General features: G+C 34.1%; 1 protein-coding gene and 1 long non-coding RNA gene across 10 annotated transcripts; one reads left to right on the top strand and one right to left on the bottom strand.

Annotated features, from left to right (window-relative positions):
- Positions 1-1752: 1752 nt before the first annotated feature.
- Positions 1753-5329, top strand: LOC127905163 (uncharacterized). 3 transcript variants are annotated; one of them, XR_008058914.1, is made up of 3 exons: positions 1753-1879; positions 3458-3835; positions 3933-5329. It is a non-coding gene; the product is annotated as an uncharacterized LOC127905163 (long non-coding RNA). The 3 variants fall into 3 exon arrangements; XR_008058913.1 differs by having other exon boundaries at positions 1771-1879; positions 3787-3835; XR_008058912.1 differs by having other exon boundaries at positions 3458-5329.
- LOC7458583 (G-type lectin S-receptor-like serine/threonine-protein kinase B120) lies at positions 4086-20634 on the bottom strand. Of its 7 annotated transcripts, none has more exons than XM_052451858.1 (7): positions 19338-20634; positions 18782-18889; positions 18455-18693; positions 18157-18367; positions 17808-18045; positions 17578-17725; positions 4086-4752 (listed from the first exon to the last, which is right to left on the bottom strand). In XM_052451858.1, exons 1-7 carry the CDS (start codon positions 20632-20634, stop codon positions 4474-4476), a joined length of 2520 nt encoding a protein of 839 aa, XP_052307818.1. In that variant the 3' UTR covers positions 4086-4473. The 7 variants fall into 7 exon arrangements, with proteins under 7 accessions (XP_052307818.1, XP_052307817.1, XP_052307814.1 ...); XM_052451857.1 differs by lacking the exon at positions 17578-17725 and adding an exon at positions 4861-5008; XM_052451854.1 differs by lacking the exons at positions 17578-17725; positions 17808-18045 and adding exons at positions 4861-5008; positions 5091-5328.
- Between the last annotated feature and the right edge of the window lie 1651 nt (positions 20635-22285).

Genomic DNA, 22285 nt, shown 5'->3' with positions numbered 1-22285 from the left:
TCTCAATTCAATCCTTAGGTCCCGAAACAAAATATTATATCAACTGGGTCCCTGCAATTTCTCTCATTGCGTCCTTTTATAAGAGAACTTGAAAGAAAAGGTAAAAAACATGGATGGATTGACCCAACCTTAGGGACAAGATTGATAAAACTTTTTATCTTAGGATTCAACAGAGAATTGAGCAATGTATTCAAGGCTTATTTTAGATTTCTCAGAAAATCTCGTTATACAGATAAACTGGAGAAATTTCATAAAAACATGAATCCAATCCTAGAAATATTTCATAAACAAGTTGTTTGTTAGTGCCATAAACATGTATGCCCTTAGCTCATAATCAAATTCGACATGGCAATCATTGAAGCCAAGAAGTCAATTAAAAGGGTTAAAACATCACCTCAAGTCATGTGCTGCCTCTAAAAATAATTGAAATAAAGAGATACAGTCATCACGGGAGTAACTGTATGATATTTAAAAAAAAATATTAAAATATTTTTTATATTAATATATTAAAAAAATTAAAAAATACTAAAAATTCATTAATTAATGCTAGATTGCTGCTTAGCCAAGGGCCATATATTCATATTTTCAGAGTCCAACAAGTGGACTGGTATGGCTCTTCTTGCCTTACCACCTACCTAAATTATATTCAACAAAATGCCAACCATGTGAGAATTTTCTTCTTTGTTCTTGTTCGCTTCATTTGGAATATTAATTTATCAAGTTACAGACCCCAAGACTCCATATTTGAAATCAAAGTCTTTCGCGTACATTTCTCTCTAGTAATTCACTAAATATATCGTTACTGTAGAAAGGAATATATATCCATAAATCCAAGGTGATCAATTTGTGAAACGTCAATCCGTTGATCTGTTCTGAAAATCGAAGAGATATATTTAAACGTAAACTAATACGAGCATATATCGTACTCGAAGTCAAACTGAAAAGGAATAATTGGAAGAATAAAGCTAAGTTTGTCCCACATGCTTTGTTTATGACGACGAAAATATTGTCCTTGGCAAATTGATGAGCTTCTTTCGATGAATTATAGAATCTGTAGGACCAAATGGTGAAGCTTCCTTGCAAAAACAAAAGAAAATCTTTAGGATTCCTGGCATGCATACACATCGATTTCCCTTTCATTTTTGGAAAATTCTATATCATGTGCTGGTGTGAAATGAAGAAAGCTCAACCTGTTAACTAATATGATGCACGGCTGCCATTTCAGTCAGCAACAACTAGAAGAAAGAAATATTCAACTTTCATGTTTTTTCTTGTAGTTGCTGCAATATCCCTTCTGTACTCTTACAATAAATCAACTTCACTTTCTAGTTTCTATACAATCTAGGATAGGTGACACTCGTAGGAGTTCGATCGGATTGTTTTTAGTAGAGTCTAAGAGATTTTGGGCATTCATCAAGACTGTAATCCATAGGACAGGTTGAATATATCCTGATCACAGGCTGTATAGATAGGAGAAGCATACAATAAACATTCTATCTGGTAGAACAAATTATTTACAAATCTTTTGTTCTATGATATGCACCTGAGAGTTGTCAACTTTTTCTAGACCACAAAATTTAATGTTCTATGATCAAACGTTCTTCGATAGGCAGGCAACCTTCTTGTAATGTTTTGAATTAAAAGAGTTAGGAAAATACAATAAATCCCTTGAAGGCTTAAAAGTTGGAATAAATGAATGAGGGGTATAGTAGTAATTGAATAAAGAGATGATAAATATAAATAGAAAGAAGAAAAAAAAAAAGAGATCTGAATATTTGAGAGAGCAAACCGTGAGAGAGAAGGGAGAAAGAAGAAGAAGAAGAGAAAAGAGGGAAATTAGAAGGGAAATAGAAAGGAGTTGAAGGAAATAAGTTTAAAGGTAAGATTATGTATAAATATGTGTTAATTAAGCTTTAATTTCAGTTTTGATGAATGTTAGGGTTTTGAAAATTTGTGTTTTGGGTTAATTGATGAATTAAATTGAATGTTATAAGGTTGATTGTTATGGGTAATTGATTAATGAGTTGATTATGGAAGATTGTGATGATTTTGAGTTATGAATTGTGTAAATGGTGAATGTTGAGTTAGAAATTTGGCAAGAACAGTAGGTAATCTGTGAGAATTCTGGGTTTGAGGTTGAAGATGACAATTTCGGTTTGGTCCCTCAATTTTGGAAAATTACATTTTAGTCCCCAAACTTTGGAAAATTTACAGATTGGTCCCTGGAGCCTATTCCGAGATTCTGAACAGAATAATATATGAATTAAGGGCATAATTCCAGTATAGTTATGAAATTTTAACACTTTCAATTTAGTCCTCCAATTTGACAAAAATTACAATTTGACCCTAAAAATTTGGTAAAATTCCAGAATGGTCCTTGGAGTATAATGAGATGATCTGGACAGAAATGAGGACTAATTATGGTCAGAAATTCAGTATAGTAATGGATTTATGACAAATTTCAGTTTGGTCCTTCAATTTGACAAAAGTTGCAATTTGACCCTTAAAAATAGGATAAATTACAGATTAGTCCCTAGCTGTAATATTAATTTTTGCAGATTGGTTTGATGAATAATTGAGGGTTATTTAGTGAATTATTATCAATTTTATTAGTTGTTTTATTATGGATTAGATTTCGGGAAAACCGTTAAATTTTGGGTTTTTGAGAAAATTGACTAGTTAGTTCAAAAACATATAGGGTTATGGAATACACCCTTAGATAAGTGTATTAAATAGGTTATATGTTTTTTTGAGTCATTCTTGAACATGTCTCATTTGTATTCAGATAATCCTGATATTCTACCGGCGGGATGTCAGTAGGATTTCCTTCAATATCAGCTTTGAGTTTTGTTGCTTTCGAGTCAGATGAGTGAATAATTTTCCATATGCATGAGAAATAATATAAATATTTGATTTGTTAATATGAATTGAATCATGCTTCTTAATAATATATATGTTGATTATTATCCTTGTTATGATAAAGCATGATCAATTATTGAATCTGAATTCTTGATATGAACCAACATATATTTTGAATTGACCTCTGAATTGATAGCTTCTCATTTTATTGATGTCATGAGTTGAGCTTTGAGATATGAATATGTTTGTTAGATTATGATTATGAACCTATGGTATGTTAGTCAGAATACCCATGCTAACAGGGTAGTGTTAGTCTTTGTGCACATTGTATCTGAACCCTAGTTGGTCGAGGGAGTCACCAACCTGTGTGGACTGATCATCCCACAGTACGGAGCCTCATGCTCATTGCATTTGATTTTCTGACGAGTTTTACCATATGACATTCTTGTTATGGTCAATTTGAGAAACATTTCCATAAGAACCTAAAGCCATACTTGTATATATATTTCTCATTGTTTTATTACCTCGTGTGTGTATATTGAACGTTATCTATTCACTGAGTTGTTGAACTCACCATCTCATTATTTATCCTTTTCAGGCTTATAGCTTGATAGCAGGTCATTTTGTTGAACCTTCCAAACCTGCTTTTTGGTTGTAATTTGTACCTTCCTTTTATGTCAAATTAGTGCTCCAAAACTCTGCATTATATTAACTCTTGTATTAAGACAATTCAATTATATTATGAAGTTGATTTTGTTATTAATGTTGCGTTGAACTCTGATTGAGTTAGGATAAGTTTGTGTGTATGTTTGGGTTCGCATAGGTATGGAACCTTTGAGGGGAACCTTGCCTATGTGCCGGTCATGGATCCGGGATTCGGGTCGTGACCCTTATCAACTTATAATAGTAATCGTTTTATACTTACAGGTGGTGATTATCGACAGGATATGCAGTTTTTAAGCATGTGTCACTCATGGTACATCCATATTACATTTCTTCCTTAGCTTGCAACAAGCATTGAAGTCTCATTTTACAATTAAATTGTGGTAAACAATGGTGGCTGGTTTGCACAGATGATTGGGAACAGTTTCTGCTTGTGAAAGAGCTCTTGGCCTAAACCTGTGATGAGTCTGCTCTCAATCCACTACCTCAATGGTTAACGCTGAATTTTCTCCTTAGAGCACATTAAAAGGTTAAATTAAAACAAACAATAGGATCAATTTATAGACCACAAAAAATTGTTTTTGTTTATGTAAGAAATTGATTGACAAAATACCTATACAAATATCATCTCTTTTTTTCCGACAGGACCAACTGTTAATGTTACTGTGCTGTAAGGCTAGTTGGCTAGAGTTAGCTTAACGTTAGCTAGAGTTGAATGTGTGTTAAGTGTATTATTTTTTCCAAGTGGTAGGTTACATGGAGCTGAAATTATTGAGAGAAGGGCAGTGGGTAGCAGTCGAAAGTGAGCAGAAACCGGGGCAGTAACAGAGAAGAAGAAACAGCAGCAGTTTGTGTGTGTCTTCCTCCATTGTAAGCCCTTCCTTGTGTGAGTTTTGTACCAGAAAATTACAGCAATGATATGCTACGTCGAAGTGTGTTTTGTGAGTGTTATTAGCTTGACAATGCTACTTCATGCACTTCCAGAGAAATTTCAGGGTCTATAGAGGCCCTGACAGAAGTGAAATTTGGTTGTCTAGGCAATGGAATGTTTGTTGTGCAGCTCTCCAGCATTACCACAACTGATGCCATGCTTGGTCTATGAAGTGCAGAATCTTGCACACACAACATGCCGATTTGTATGCATCTCAGCACTTCGTTTTCATCACATGAATCTCGGATGGAAGGATCAACTATCTCCATTGTCTTACCTTCATTCCAAAGATCCCATGCCTGCAATCAGTCGGAAATTGGATCAGGTGAGTGAAAAAATAGCAGTAAAAAACGTTGTGTTGTATCTCAAACCAGAGCCTAAATTGGTGACATTTTGCATGTACTTACATAAGCAATGAGGATCATGCGTTCTGTTTGACGGAAGCTAGTATTCCTTCGGCCACTCACAATCTCTAGGAGTAGTACTCCAAAGCTATAAACATCAGACTTCACTGAAAATAGGCCTTCCATTGCATATTCAGGTGCCATATAACCACTGCAAGATACAAGTGACAGTCAGAAAAATCATATTGTTGATTAGAGTTTAACACGAGCAATCTCATAGATATCAAACTTACTATGTTCCTACAACTCGGTTTGTGTTTATTTCACTTTGGTTTCCCCCAAATATTCTGGCCATGCCGAAGTCGGAAATCTTTGGGTTCATTTCTTCATCCAACAAAATGTTACTAGCCTTTAGGTCCCGATGAATGATTCTTAGTCTTGAATCCCTATGGAGATAAAGAAGACCTCTGGCAATCCCCTCAATAATTGCGAAACGTTTACTCCAGTCTAATAGAGCTTGCTTCTCGGGATCTGCCATTGCGATCACAGGAATCAGAAACAATTAACAAGCCTGGTACAAATCATTGTTTTGAGCTTTGACAATCCTTTTCTATTAAGCACTAAATATAAGGAAGAACTCACCAAAAAGGAAGTAATCCAGGCTTTTATTTGGCATATATTCATAAATGAGCATCTTCTCATCACCCTGAATGCTGCATCCTAATAATCGAACAAGATTTCTGTGCTGCAATTTGGCAATCAGAATAATTTCATTCTTGAATTCCAGTAAGCCTTGGCCAGAGATATTTGAAAGCCTCTTTACAGCTATTTCCTCTCCTCCAGGAAGCTTTCCCTATTAATTAATATGAGCAATACTAAGCTTTAGTACTTGAATTCAGCTTCTGTTATATTCTGATACATGTACAACATAAATACTCACCTTGTAGACGAGGCCAAATCCTCCCTGTCCAAGCTTGTTTTCTTCAGAAAAATTGTCTGTTGCAGCTGCTAAACAGTTGAAATTGAACATTGGCAAATCTGAACCATTTACTTGGCTCCCTTCTTTAAGAAGGTCAGCAGATCCAGAAGCATCGGTTGAGTACTCTTTACTTTTACTCAGATCATAAACTGGCAATTCACATTTTGACGACGTGCAAGCTGAGGTAGCCGCTGGCAAAACTGAAGATAAAAATTAAGAAGGTAAGATGTCATTTCTTGATCAAGACGGAAGAGATCTCTTAACCAAGCATGAAACTGAGATTCTTACCTTTGAGTCTTTTTTTGAGCATCCACAGAAGCCATATAGATATGGCTAGGAAGGCCAGTCCAGCCAAAACTATTAGTATTATCACATACATAGACATCCTGCTGCGATCTATATCGAGAAACAAATCAGAAGATATCCAACATAAAAAGGTAACTTGAATAAACTGTTACAGGATTTCATATCTTTTTCTTCATCTAATTCACTTAGTTCATTATCACGACAAACCAGATTTACTGACTAGAAACTTGACTCTGCATCTTAACCTTTTCATGATCATGGTCTGCACGTTTTGGGATTTTTGTTAAGACAAAATGATGATCAGAAGAAGTAAAGAAACTTGGATTGTGTGTTACAATTTGGAGCTTTCCTGAGGCCATAACTGAGTTGCTAAACCCAGAAAGGACTGCTGGATCAAAGACTAATTCAACAGGCCTTTTTATTTTCAATGATGATAGCAATAAACTTGAAGTTGTAATTCTAACTACTTCTATATGAATACAACAATGGGAGAGAGTTTACCTAATTCAGAATCTGCGAGACGCAAGTACAGGGTGTCCCCACCTTCGACAGAATGCTGAACATCAATCAAGTCTCCATTCCATATCATGCATTGAATCTCACTGACGTGCGCATATGCCTTACATGAACAGTTATTTAGACACATTTCTCTGCAAGCATCCAAGGAGATCGACTTCACATCTGCAAAATCAGGCAACTTCATGCACCTTACTGTTTTGAACCCATCTTCTCCACCACTACTAGTGTTCCTCTGGCACTGTAAAGGAGACCTTCTTCCACATCCGCCTGACCAATTTCCTAGTCTCCACTGATCTGGATGCCTTGGCTCAAACCCTTCCATGCATCTGCATTTGGGAGATCCTGATGGAGTACAGACTCCAAAATTGCCACAGTAATTGTAATTCTCACACTCTTCAGAAGGTTGTGCTTGAATTACTTGCCACGTCTTTGCACTTTCATTCCACTTTTTCGTCTCTTCAAATCCATTCCAAGTTATCTGAAACCTCAAGAATTCAGAATTATCTGATGGATTGTATGTAACATAAAAGTTTCCATCGCTTTCAGGAGAAAACTTAAATCCATATTGGTAAGTGGTAAAAGCTTTCATATACGGAACACCTGAGAATATTATTCCATTCCAGTGCCCACTTCTCCACCTTCTCCTCGATCCCTCCCAAACAACTATCTGCGGTGTTCCGCGAGGATCAACTCCCATGGTGAAATTTCCTGGTGAAGGATCATTTGCAGATTTCCATGAAGTGAAGACATGAATCTCTGCAGTACTTACAAGAACTTTCATGTGTGGCAAATAGGTATCGGTTGGATTATTGAAGCTTTGCCAATAGGCTTTATCTGTCTCACCAATACTATCATTGCTCGAGAGAATAAGATTACCTGTAACATCAAGCATCGCTGCTGTGTTACTAGAAACTACTGAAGCATTGCTCGACCAAACTGGACTTCCATTTCCATCTGTAACCAACAAATTCCCATCTTCACCTATCCTCAAGACTCCATTGCTACCGGAGATTGGTTTTTCTCTATTAGCAACCCAGATGACAGCCTGATCCTGAATCTTGTAATACCTTATACCAACATATCTTAAACTAGAATTTCCAGGGCTAAAGAATCCCAGTTCAAAGTTCTCATCAACTGATATCAAGGTCTCACCATCTTTTAGTGATTGGCCTATTGTGAGTGTATTAGTGGCAGCATGGCAAAAGGGAGCTAGAAACAACAGGGAATAAGAGACCGACAAGAGAAAAACAAGAACTGGGATCATGCTCATGCTGACCATTCTTGACAACCTCTGAGAAAAACAGATTCAGAGAATAAAGAACTAGAAAGGCAGAAAAGACGTAAAATAAACAGATTTTGTCAGGGGTTTGTACATTCAAAGAAGGAGCTTCCCCTAACGGTGGTTTTGGTGGAAGCTGACTACTCTGTTTACCGAGCTAGGCTGACAAGTTAAGACTTGAAAAGCTTCTTTGACATATGTTTCTAGTAGATCCTTCAACCTTCCATAAACAAAGATATCGAAATTTGTTCCAATCTTTGACCAATAAAGCTTTAAAATGGAATGGAGGAGAGTTTTGGTTGGAAATTGTCAATGAAAGTTCAATGACATTGACATTAGTAGAGACTAACTTCTTATTTTTTATTCTTGTTCATTTCATTTGTACTGTTAATTTATCAACGCACAGATCCCACGACTCCATATTTGAAATCAAAGTCTTTTAAATTTGTCTCGAGTAATTCACTAAATAGTTACAATAAACAAGGAATAAATTTCTATAAATTCAATGGTATGATAGTTAAAGAGATATATTTTATTTTCTTACTTTTAAATTTGAATCTTGAAGAAGCCGGTATATAGACAGAGAACTTTATTATTATTATTTTAATACATTAAATCGATATGAGAGTGTATTTTTTAAATTGTTTAAGAAAAAAACTTAGTCTTGATCGCGCATGTATCTTGTGGTCTTATAAAAATAAAATAAAAATTCAAAGTCAATTAAAAAGGAATAATTGGAAAAAAAGAGTGAAGATTGTTCCACGTGATTTGTTTATGACAACAAAAATGTCCTTGGAAAGTTGTAGAGCATTCGATGAATTAGATTCTGTAGGACCATATGATGAAGCTTTCATGCAAGTACTAAGTAGCTTTCTAGCAATAACAAAAGGAAATATTAAGGGTTCCTGGCATGGATACTCATTGATTTCCCTTTCATTTTTGGAATTCATATCATGTGCTGATGTGATATGAAGAAATCCAATTTGATGTATGGCGCCTGCCATTTCAGTCGGCAATAACTAGAAGAAAGAAATATTCAACTTCAGTATTTTTCTCGTAGTTACAAACCTTATTGTACTCTTACAATGAATCAACTTCACTTGCTTTTTGGGATAAGAGACGCTCTTTAGGAGTTCGATCGGATTGGTTTTGGTAGGGACCAAATTAAAGATTTTGAGCATCCAAGACTGTAATCCATAGAACAAGTTGAATATCCTGATCGCAGGCTGTATAGGAGATGCATATAATGTTATGCATCCACAAACAATTCTCAAGGTTACAAGACACGTGTTTCGGCACATCACATCCAAGTCTAAAATTCAACTTAAATCCAACCGAAGTAACGTAGGTATATAAGAAAAAGTGGCAAGAAAATTGTTTTTTTCTTTTCTAATTCTTGAGTTCAAAAAAGGTGAAAGTAACGAGTGTTTCCCTCTTATGTTATTTTTTATTTTTGAGTTGTTTATAGAATGATCAATAAAGAAATTAGGATTTTTATATTGATTTGATGATTTAATAAATTAAGGAAATTAATTGATGTTTTAGGGTGATTAGTTGGATTGAAACAAACTGGGTTGATGTCTAGATTATGGGTTTGTTGAAAACATAATGTCTATTATTTTTGGGTTCTATAGATTTTTCGACTTGTAGGTCGAGATCTTGAAAATACCAAAGATCTTAAAAATCACAACCAACTAGTTGACCCATTGGTTAATCCGATCGACTACTTGACCCTGTAGTGGTGGTTAATCGGGTTTGTTAGGTTCAATCAGTTTGGGTTATATTCAAAATCTATCGAGTGAATCAACTCATCTTTATTATTACAATTTGGTCTCTAAGTTTAGGGTTTTAATCTTTTATGTTATGTTGCTTTGAGTCTTTTTTTAGTTTTTTTCATATCCGTTACAGGTTTTGCTAACGTGTCTCATAGCGAGTCTCAGTAATCTCCAGTTTTGTATTTGTTTATCTTTTTGCTCTATTTTCCGATTGAGTGAGATAATTTCTATTATGCATTATGTGTGTGTGTGTGTGTGTATTGGCATGAAATGATGAGTATTATTGCTATTGTTGATTATATAAGGCTAATTAGTTATTGTTATTATTATTTTGTTTTCTTCTTAAGTACTTATCATATGCTTGTTTGATTTGAACATGGTCCATATATCCTTTATATTTGTTCAAATGTTATCATGCTTGCATTTTGAATCTTGATGATAAACCATGAACACTATATCCATGTTATTTGTTTATTTGAGCTCATGATTCTTATTACCCCATTTAGACTGTTGTAAAAAACTCCAAACTAACAGAGGATACTTAGTTACTCTATGTTATAACACACCTGAAAACAATTAATTATTATGGAGTGCCCCACTTAACAAGAGCACTCACACAATTTAGTGCACCACTAACGTGGAGCACTAAAACAATTATATCACGACCTGAATCTCAGGTCCATGACCAGCAACGCATGAGCAATATTGTAAGGACACCCCACCTACGTTATGTCTTTAAACGGATATGTCAAAGAACAAGTTATTTAAGAACATATAGCATTTCATAATCTTCTAAAATATTATATTATTCCAAACTAATGAAACCAAATGATAGTTCAAAACTTCTCATCAGTAATTAAAACAAAAACAATAATCTATAATACTCATTACATTGTCAAAATCCAAACTTAATTAAAACAATATAATAATAGAGCGTCTAAGATATCGAACAAAAACAATAATCTATAAACTCATTACATTGACACCCGAAGGTGATCACTATGGGAGGATCAGTCACCACAGGCTGGTGCCTCTCTTACCAGCTAAGTATACATAATACTATGTGCATATAGGCTAACTACTCTCTGTTAGCATGGAGTTACTAACAAGTCCTATATCAAGGCACAATAGATATTCACATAATTATCAAAGCAATATATATCATATCGAATAAAATTTAGTTCAACAGAATGCGGGTGCAAATTTAATAATAGATGAGTACTCGGAAAATAAAGCAACATATATAAATATTCAAGAAATTAACTAATCGTACTCATCATATAATCAACATACATATTTTTTTATATATTACATGTATATTAAAGATTATCTTACTCACCCAAAAAATATAAAAGTAAAAAAAATATTAGATGAAAAACTCAAAAATCCTATCGAGAATTATTAGAACTACAACGAATATATATATATATATATATAACTTAAAATAACACAAATAAAAGACTCCAATGCATAAAAGGAAACCAGGTTTAGTCTCCTAAGTTTATGGACTAAAACGACAATTTTTAAAAATTAGGAACCAATGCAAAATTTTACCAGAAATGGATGACCAAACTGTAAATGTCATAAATACATAATTATACTGAAATTTTATCCATAATTCATCTTCAATTCTATCCAGAAACTCAATTTACATTCCAGAGACTAAATTGTAATTTTTTCCAGCAAAGTTGAAGCAAATTTCTTAACCCATAATAAATCAATTAAACAAATCAATTCACAATTTTTATTTCTACCAAAATCAATCACTTAACCTTAAACCCATAATAATTATGAATCAATCTTAACAACATAAATTTCAAATCTTTATAAACCCTAATCTCTTCTTTAATCCTTCTATAAAAAAATCATAATCGAAAGTAACATGAGAGAGAACCACTTACTTGTTACTTTCACCTTTCTTGAACCTAAAAAACTCAAGATCAAAAACTGAAATTCTTGGTTTGATGAGGGGAGGGTCACAACAGCCACGAGAATTAAAAGAGAGAAAAATAATTTTCTTGTAACTTTTCTTTATATATCTAGGTTAATTTAAGTTGGATTTGGGCTGATTTGAGCTTGGGTTTGGGCCAAAAGTTTAGGTCTTGCAAATTAAGTGTTCCACTAAAATGATGCATTTAATTGTGTTGGTTAGTGGAGCATGCTCAACTAACTATCCTTGTCCCTCACAAAGCCTATATAAGATTGTGTGCAGGAGGTTGAGAGGTCTTTTTAAAGGTTGAGGACTTTTTGTTGAAGGCTAGATTCTTGCAATAGGGGGATGAAGTATTTTGTTTTGAAAGAAGGTATGATTTTGATGTTTTATGATTGATTATGTTGGTTAAGTTTGATTTAAGATTTGAAGTTTATGTTCTTAAGATTAATTGATGTGTTATGAGTTAAGAAATTTATTTAACTTTTCTGGAAAATTTGGATAGTACTTCTTGAGGTTAAAGATCATGAAATTTTATTTTGGTCTTTAATTTGTGAAAAAAATACAATTTAGTCCTTAAATTTTGAAAAAAATATAATTTGACCCCTAAATGTATTTTGGGATTCTGGGTAGAATTATTATGAGGTTAAGGATGATGAATCTTAGTTTGACAATTGATTTAGAATATTTTTAGTTAGGTCCCTCAATTTTGGAAATTTACATTTTAGTCCCTGAACTTTAAAAAGATTACATTTCGGTCCCTGGTTCATTTCTGGACAGAATTAAGGGTGGTTTACAGGTGAAATTTCAATATGGTCATGTATTTACAATTTGTCCTCCAATTTTGGTAAAATTATGTTTTGGTCCCTGTTTTTGGAAGATTGTTGTTTTAGTCCCTAAACTTAGGCGACTAAATCTGGTTTTCTCTTATGCATCAGAATCTTTTATTTGTTTTGTTTTTATTTATATATCGTATATTTGTTGTAGGTTCTCCTAACGATCCTTAATAGTATTTTCGGGTCTTTCATCTTATATTCATTTTAGTTTTATATTTTTCGAGTGAGTGGGATAATCTTTAATATGTATGTAATATAAATAAATATGTATGTTGATTTTATGATGAATACGACTAGTTAATTTCTTGAATATTTATATATGTTGCTTATTTTCCGAGTACTCATTTATTATTGAATTTGCACTCGCATTCTGTTGAACTAAATTCTATTCGATGTGATATACATTGATTTGATAATTATGTGAATATCTATTATGCCTTGATATAAGACTTGTCAGTAATTTCATGCTAATAGATAGTACTTAGTCTATGTGCACATAATATTTTGTATACCTAGCTAACGAGAGAGGCCACAGTCTGATGTGATATAATTTGTGCACCTAGTAGTTAGTCTATATATCTATTATGAAATGCAATGTATTTTGTAATATAACACGTATTTTATATAATTTGTTTTATGATAAGTAAGTTTTGAGGCTTAGCATAGGTATGGTGTCCTCATGACACTGCTTCTGTTTTGCCAGTCATAGACCCGGCATTGAGGTCCTAACACTAACAGAGAGTAGTTAACCTATGTACACATGGTATTGTGTTTCCTAGCTGACGAGTAGGGTGCCAATACTGTACGTTTGGCCTCCCACAATATATATATATATATATATATATATATATATATATATATATATATATATATATATATATATATATATGTGATGTCAGTAATATGATATGTTATGTAATTCTGACATGTATACTTCTTTTACATACCATTTAATATGATACATTTGATATACATGTTTTTGTTCGGTACTTGATTTATGTATATTCACTTATCTTAAAATGTATATTAGCATGTATTATAGTTATCACCTTTCACTGAGTGTTTGAACTCACCCCTCCATTCATATTTTTTAGGTTCTTAGTTCAATTTCAGTAGCAGGATCTTTTGGCTATGTTTTTTTCGCTTCTTGAGTAGATATGCCTCATTTGTTCCTCAAAGCCAATAATTTATTCTTTATTTGTTATTCATAGATACTCTACAAAATAATTTTAATTATGTTTTGAATTTGTTTTGAATTATTTATGAAAGACTCAAATATTAATTTATTAATAGAATTCCTCATTTTTTTGGATATTTTAGTTTATGATTTTTATGATATCAAATGTGTAAATTTTAAGGCTTGGCATAGGCAGGACACCTTAAGGTGCTACGTTTGCGTTGCTGATCATGGGCGTGGGAATCAGGTTATGACAAAGGTGTTATCAATAGCTTGGTTTGTAAAACTTGTCTTTTTATCAAAAAAATTTGTTTTTACTAAAACTTTGTTTTGTAAACTGTAGAGCTTAGGATCTGTCTTGTCTTGCCATCATTCTTCTTTGAATGCTTCAATTCCATGTTTTATATGTCTTCCTTGAACTCATTTTATTGTTATGTTGTCATACGTGTGTGTTCTTATTAGGAATATGCCGAGGGATAAACATGTAGGAAATGTTGGTCGAGGCTGAGGCCACAATGATCCGGATGAGATTCTTTTGGTTCAACTTAGAAACCCAAGATAAGGGGTAAGGCCAGGAACCCTCTACCTCTACCACTGTTTATGAAGGATGAGGCTAAGAATTGTGTTGTTAGTAGGAGGAGGAGGTGAAGACAGGAATCCGATTGTGGATCAAGAATCCACTAGGGAAGCACCTCCTGCTAGTGGTGATAGGATTGGTCAGGCTATACAAACCCCGACCAACCTCATGGAAGAGAGGGAAAGGAACAACAATGCGCCTTCATAGATAATGCATGAAGTGAAGGTGCCACTATTTGAGTTCTTGAAGCTGGCACCTCCCACCTTCAAAAGGGTAAATGATTTTGATTACCCAAACAGTTCTTGGATGCGGTGTGGAGGAGGTGTGAGGCCATAGGATGCACGGATCATCGTGCAGTGATTTTAGCATCCTTTAGACTTGAAGGAGATGTGGTTGTTAACTAGTATAATTCGAAGAGGAGAGAAAGCAGGGGTTGTTAGCCTCCGTGCCCCGGCCCCTGCAAGAAAATTTTTCCCAACCCCTCTCTTGTATAAAATAATTAAAATTTTAATTTTTTTAAAATAATTATTTTAATTTGACCCTCTTTAATTATTTTTTCTTGCTCCGCCTCCGAAACCAACATAGACAACAAGGCCAATAATGATAGGGAGGCACTTACACGAGCAATAAGGCATGAAGTGATGGACACTAAATCCCACATCCATGGGAAATATGAAAGAAGGGTCTCCTGCATGTAAATCACACGGACCAAACAATCAAACGGCTTTAGGCTATTTACGAACACCAGAACTAATGCAAGAATACCAAAGACCAATATAAATTTCGACACAACGATGTTTCTTTTGCCAGCATGATCCTTAGCTTAAGATGTCAGATTTTTCAGAGAATATCCCACCTGGTGCATTCTCAGGAGACGTATACATCCTCTGTTTAACAGAAAGTCAGAAACATGCTGATAATTAATTGTTAAATGCTATTTATATATATATATATATATGTAAGAGTATATGAGAAGCTCTTCCACTGAAACTTCACATTGATGGGATGCCAATACAGAACTGCTTCTGCATATGAACAATCTCTTGCACAGTGCACTCCTTAGCATATACCCCTGACATGTGCTCTTATTGTATTATAAAAACAACTAAAACGGGTGGAATCGGTCTTACATCTTAAAATATGTTTTTTCATCGTTTTAAATCACTTCTGTGACTTAGCTCGAGTGATCAGCGTGTACGGCAGGTCCGAGGTCATGGGTTTGAGCTGGGGAGCACGCTCTAATTTCGTTGAATTAAACACAGATAAACTGTTGTCTTTTTTTGTTTGTATTTTTTATATATACATGGGCCTTCTTGACCATTTTTTTCATGTTTATATATATATATATATATATATATATATAATTTCATTGTCTAATGTGTGTGGGGATTTTATTTAAGTTTATCCTTAGTAAATCATTTTTTATGTTTTTTTATTATATAATAAAACATAATTAAATCAAATCAAAAAAAGTTTATAATTGAGATTATGGGTTTGATGAGTTGACTAAATATTAATTAAAAAGTTGGGTTGGGATTTTTTAATCTTTTTTTAATATTTTATTTTTTCAAGTCATTTAGTTTGAGGTTTTTTCTTGAATTTTATCCTTGAGTATTAATTGATAGTAAATCAATTTTTGATTTTTTTATTATAAAATAAAATAGAAATGAAATTGACCTAGTGAAGTCCATAACTTAAATCACATGTTTAATTAAATATGAATAAAAAAGTTAGGCTGGGATTTTTTGGCCATTTTGTTTATATATTTTTTTAATTTTATTATTGAGTGTATAGTTTTTTTCAATTTTATTATTTGGTATTTAGTTAATGGTAAATCAATTTTTTTATTTTTTTATCATATAACAAAATTAAAAATTAATTCAATCTAATGAAGTTTATAATCTAGATCGCGAGGTTGTCAGACTGATTAAATATCAATCTAAGAGTTGGGTAAATATTTTTTTAAATTTAAAACATCATATCGAGTTAAATAATAATGCTAGCAAATTTTTAATAATCTAAATATATTTTTTATATTTTAAGAAATTTATATCCCACCCGAAGCACAAACCGATAAGCTAGTAGAAACTAACATATTTAGCACTGTATGTTTATCAATAAATGTTTTTATAAAAGCTTTAAGATTAATTCTAAGGAAATAAAAAAAATCAAAAAATTAAACTCTAAGAAAATACTATGTAGAAAACATGATTATTTTAGCATTATAATTTTTACAAATCCTTTCACTTCAAATATATATTTTTTTTAAATATGGAAGGTAAATATTGAAGAAATATACATGAATAATTTTTTCCTTTTATCTTTTGATCTCATAGTCCTTTTTAATATTAGTGTAGAGCACGTCAAGAGATATAAATTATTTTCACCAAAAGAGTCAAAGGAATGACCGGTGTTGGAACCGCCACCCATCAATGACTAGCTTGATGAATTCTTGAATTGCTAGTCATTTCTCAGTCTATTATAGCTCCAATAAACATTCAATCTCGTAGAATTTTCAACTCTTTCTAGATCACAAATTTTAATGTTCTATGATCAAACATTCTTACATAGGTGGGCATGCGGTTTTTAAGCATGTGTCGCTCAAGGTTCATCCGCATTACATTTCTTGCTGGGCCTGCAACAAGCATTGAAATCTCATTTTACAATTGAAATGCGGTCAGAATTGCTGGCTGGCTTGCACAGATGATTATTGGCCACAGTGCTTTTGGTGCCAGTTTCTTTTCTGATTGTGAGAGTGCTTTTGGCCTAAACCTGTAATGAGTCTGCTTTCAATCCATTACCTCATTGGTAATTGCTGATTAAAAGAAACCACAGTATCAATTTATAGAGCACAAAAAATAGTTTTGTTTTTGTAAAAAATTGATTGACAAAAGACCTTTACAAATATACTCTGTTTTCCAACTAAACTAACATATGAACATATAAAACAAGGAATGCAGAGGAACAGAAAAGGAAAGATTGTAATCATCTGCCTGCTACCACTTTCACTGTCAAGTCGCTTGACGATGCTACTTCTTGCACTTCCAGAGAGATTTCAGGGTCTATAGAGGCTCTGACAGAAGTGAAAGTGGGTTGCCTAGGCAATGGAATGCTTGTTGTGCTGCTCTCCAGCATTACCACAACTGATGCCATGTTTGGTCTATGAAGTGCAGAATCTTGCACACACAACATGCCGATTTGTATGCATCTCAGAACTTCCTTTTCATCACATGAATCTCGGATGGAAAGATCAACTATGTCCATTGCTTTACCTTCATTCCAAAGATCCCATGCCTGCAATCAGTCAGAAATTGGATCAGGTGAGTGAAAAAATAGCAGTAAAAAACGTTGTGTTGTATCTCAAACCAGAGCCTAAATTGGTGACATTTTGCATGTACTTACATAAGCAATGAGGATCATGCGTTCTGTTTGACGGAAGCTAGTATTCCTTCGGCCACTCACAATCTCTAGGAGTAGTACTCCAAAGCTATAAACATCAGACTTCACTGAAAATAGGCCTTCCATTGCATATTCAGGTGCCATATAACCACTGCAAGATACAAGTGACAGTCAGAAAAATCATATTGTTGATTAGAGTTTAACACGAGCAATCTCATAGATATCAAACTTACTATGTTCCTACAACTCGGTTTGTGTTTATTTCACTTTGGTTTCCCCCAAATATTCTGGCCATGCCGAAGTCGGAAATCTTTGGGTTCATTTCTTCATCCAACAAAATGTTACTAGCCTTTAGGTCCCGATGAATGATTCTTAGTCTTGAATCCCTATGGAGATAAAGAAGACCTCTGGCAATCCCCTCAATAATTGCGAAACGTTTACTCCAGTCTAATAGAGCTTGCTTCTCGGGATCTGCCATTTCGATCACAGGAATCAGAAACAATTAACAAGCCTGGTACGAATCATTGTTTTGAGCTTTAACAATCCTTTTCTATTAAGCACTAAATATAAGGATGAACTCACCAAAAAGGAAGTAATCCAGGCTTTTATTTGGCATATATTCATAAATGAGCATCTTCTCATCACCCTGAATGCTGCATCCTAACAATCGAACAAGATTCCTGTGCTGCAATTTGGCAATCAGAATAATTTCATTCTTGAACTCCTGTAAACCTTGGCCAGAGATCTTTGAAAGCCTCTTTACAGCTATTTCCTCTCCTCCAGGAAGCGTTCCCTATTAATCAATATGAAGAATACTAAGCTTTAGTACTTTAATTCAGCTTCTGTTATATTCTGATACATGTATAACATAATTACTCACCTTGTAGACGAGGCCAAATCCTCCCTGCCCAAGCTTGTTTTCTTCAGAAAAATTGTCTGTTGCAGCTGCTAAACAGTTGAAATTGAACATTGGCAAATCTGAACCATTTACTTGGCTCCCTTCTTTAAGAAGGTCAGCAGATCCAGAAGCATCGGTTGAGTACTCTTTACTTTTACTCAGATCATAAACTGGCAATTCACATTTTGACGACGTGCAAGCTGAGGTAGCCGCTGGCAAAACTGAAGATAAAAATTCAGAAGGTAAGATGTCATTTCTTGATCAAGACGGAAGACATCTCTTAACCGAGAATGAAACTGAGATTCTTACCTTTGAGTCTTTTTTTGAGCATCCACAGAAGCCATATAGATATAGCTAGGAAGGCCAGTCCAGCCAAAACTATTAGTATTATCACATACGTAGGCATCCTGTTGCGACCTATACGAGAAACAAATCAGAAGATATCCAACATAAAATGTAACTTGAATAAACTGTTGCAAGATTTCATATCTTTTTCTTCATCTAATTCACCGAGTCCATTATCATGACAAACCGAATTTACTAAGTAGAAACATGCCTCTGCATCTTAACCTTTTCATGATCATGTTCTGCACGTTTTGGGATTTTTTTTACAGTAAAAATGACGATCACAAGAAGTAAAGAAACTTGGATTATGTGTTGCAATTTGGAGCGGTCATGAAGCCATTACAGTTTTACTAATCCCAGAAAGAACCACTGGATCAAAGACTAATTCAACAGGCCTTTTTATTTTCAATGATGATAGCAATAAACTTGAAGTTGTAATTCTATCAAGTTCTCTATAAATTCTAATTACAAACTACTAAATCATTTCAAACAATGAAAACAACATTGGGAGAAAGTTTACCTAATTCAGAATCTGCGAGACGTACATACAGAGTGTTCCCACCTTCGACAAAATGCTGGACATCAATCAAGTCCCCATTCCATATCATGCATTGAATCTGACTGACGTGCGCATATGCCTTACATGAACAGTTATTTAGACACATTTCTCTGCAAGCATCCAAGGAGATCGACTCCACATCTGCAAAATCAGGCAACTTCGAGCCCCTTAATGTTTTGAACCCATCCTCTCCACCACTACTAGTGTTCCTCTGGCACTGTAAAGGAGACCTTCTTCCACATCCGCCTGACCAATTTCCTAGTCTCCACTGATCTGGATGCCTTGGCTCAAACCCTTCCATACATCTGCATTTTGGAGATCCTGATGAAGTACAGACTCCAAAATTGCCACAATAATTGTAATTCTCACATTCTTCAGAAGGCTGTGATTGCATTACTTGCCACGTCTTTGCACTTTCATTCCACCTTTTCTGCTCTTCAAATCCATTCCATGTTATCTGAAACCTCATCAATTCAGAACTATCTGATGGATTGTATGTTAAATAAAAATTTCCATCGCTTTCACGAGTGACCTTAAATCCATATCGGTAAGTGGTTAAAGCTGTCATATATGGAACACCTGAGAATATTAGTCCATTCCAGTGCCCACTTCTCCACCTTCTCCTCGATCGCTCCCAAATCACTATCTGTGGTGCTCCGCGAGGATCAACTCCCATGGTGAAGTTTCCTGGTGAAGGATCATTTGCAGATTTCCATGAAGTGAAGGCATGAATCTCTGCAGAACTTATAAGAACTTTCATGTGTGGCAAATAGGTGTCGGTTGGATTATTGAAGCTTTGCCAATAGGCTTTATCTGTCTCACCAATACTATCATTGCTCGAGAGAATTAGATTACCTGTTGTATCAAGCATCGCTGCTGTGTTATTAGACACTACTGAAGCATTACTTGACCAAACTGGACTTCCATTTCCATCTGTAACCAACAAATTCCCATCTTCACCTATCCTCAAGACTCCATTGCTACCGGAGATTGGTTTTTCTCTATTAGCCACCCAGATGGCAGCCTGATCCCGAATCTTGTAATACCTTATACCACAATATCTTAAACTAGAGTTTCCAGGGCTAAAGAATCCCAGTTCAAAGTTCTCATCAACTGATATCAAGGACTCACCATCTTTTAGTGATTGGCCTATTGTGAGTGTATTATTCGCAGCATGGCAAAAGGGAGCTAGGAACAACAAGGAATAAGAGACCGACAAGAGAAAAACAAGAACTGGGTTTATGCTCTTGCTGATCATTCTTCACAACCTCTGAGAATGAAAAAGATTCAGAGGAAATAAAGAACTAGATAGGCAGAAAAGATGAAAAATAAACAGATTTTGTCAAAGCTTTTACATTCAAAGAAGGAGCTTCCCAAAATGGCTCGACATCTTGGTAGTGGTTTTGGTGGAAGCTGACGACAGTGTTTAGCTAGATAGGAAGACAAGTTAGACTTGAAAAGCTTCTTTGACATATAGTACTTGTAGATCCTTCAACCTTACATAAACAATGTAGCTTGATTTCAAAATTTGTTCTAATCTTTGACCCATAAATCTTTAAAATGAAATGGAGGAGAGTTTTGATAGGTAATAGTCAATGAAAGTTCAATGACATTGACATTGGTAGAGATTGACTTCTTATTACAAGGACACCATTTTTTGTTTCTGGCTACCTAATACAAATGAAAATGTGGTAAAACTATAAAACATGAGAGAACATTTTTTATTTCCCAAGTTCACATTTCTTTTTCTTCTTAGCTTTCCATCGAGAACATAGGAATTTGTGCCCAAGTTGATATATGTTAAATTAGATGCAGTGTGTTTTTTGAAATCTTATGTTTTAAAATATTTTTCATTTAAAAATATAATAATATTGTTTCACATTACATTTAAGGTACATTTCAAATTATTTTTTTCATACAATCCACAGTTTAAACTACAATGATAAATGAATATTAAATTGAGAATTGCAAAAAAAAAAAAAAAAAAAAAAGTGGGCAAGAAAAGGAGAAATCATAACAGGGATTGTACCTAATAAAGAAGAAATTCCTTCAGCTCCACTAAAACATTTCAAAAATTATTTGGGAAAAAGAAAAGATCGTCAATAATTTAGTGCTTTAGCCATCGAAGCATAGCTGCCAGAGGCATCAAAATAGACGGTTTCTTCCTCTTCTCGGGTTCCTTCTCTAAAGTGAAGTTGCTGTAATGATTAAAGAACAAGAAAATGTTTCTATGGCGGCTAAGGCCTGAGAATAAACTGATGGCCCTTTATTTGGACTGTAATGCATGGAAGAGAATATGTGGGTCAATCTTCATCTGTGGATGATGCTTCCTCGAAATACCTAACACTCTTGCTTTTGCAAAAATAAAAATAAAAAACCAAGATAGCTAAAGTGGAAGATGGAAGATAAAATACATGATTCGCTGTTTAGGTAAAAATTCTCAATGAATTTGCTAATTTGAATATAAATGGTCTACGATTCGCTGTTTAGGTAAAAATTCTCAATGAATTTACTAATTTGAATATAAATGGTCTACTTCAGTCTAAAAAAAATAAAAATTATTTGAATACTTAAGATCCAATTAGAAAAGATTAAGAAAAAAAACTAACTAGAACTTACCTTAATTAAATTAAAATCAACTAATTTATTTCAATTGCATCTATAGCCTAAATCAAATATTTTTCTTTCTTTTCTAAAATACACTTGAATACACTTGCAAGTAGATAACTATTATTTTTTTGGGAGAAAAAAATAGTCTGGTCCGCAGCTTACCAAGGCTAGTTTAATCCTAGAAGGTCTTCAACTTGAGCCCCCGGATGCAACAAGGCTTAGTTTAATCACAAGGCAGCTATTCAATGGATTTAAAAAGCACAACTTGAAAAGACAGTCAAATATGAACAGCTTGTGGT

Source organism: Populus trichocarpa, chromosome 4, assembly GCF_000002775.5.
Source record: "Populus trichocarpa isolate Nisqually-1 chromosome 4, P.trichocarpa_v4.1, whole genome shotgun sequence".
NCBI lineage: Eukaryota > Viridiplantae > Streptophyta > Magnoliopsida > Malpighiales > Salicaceae > Populus > Populus trichocarpa.
The sequence above is the reverse complement of the archived record's forward strand: the minus strand, read 5'-3'. Positions and strand labels throughout refer to the sequence as shown.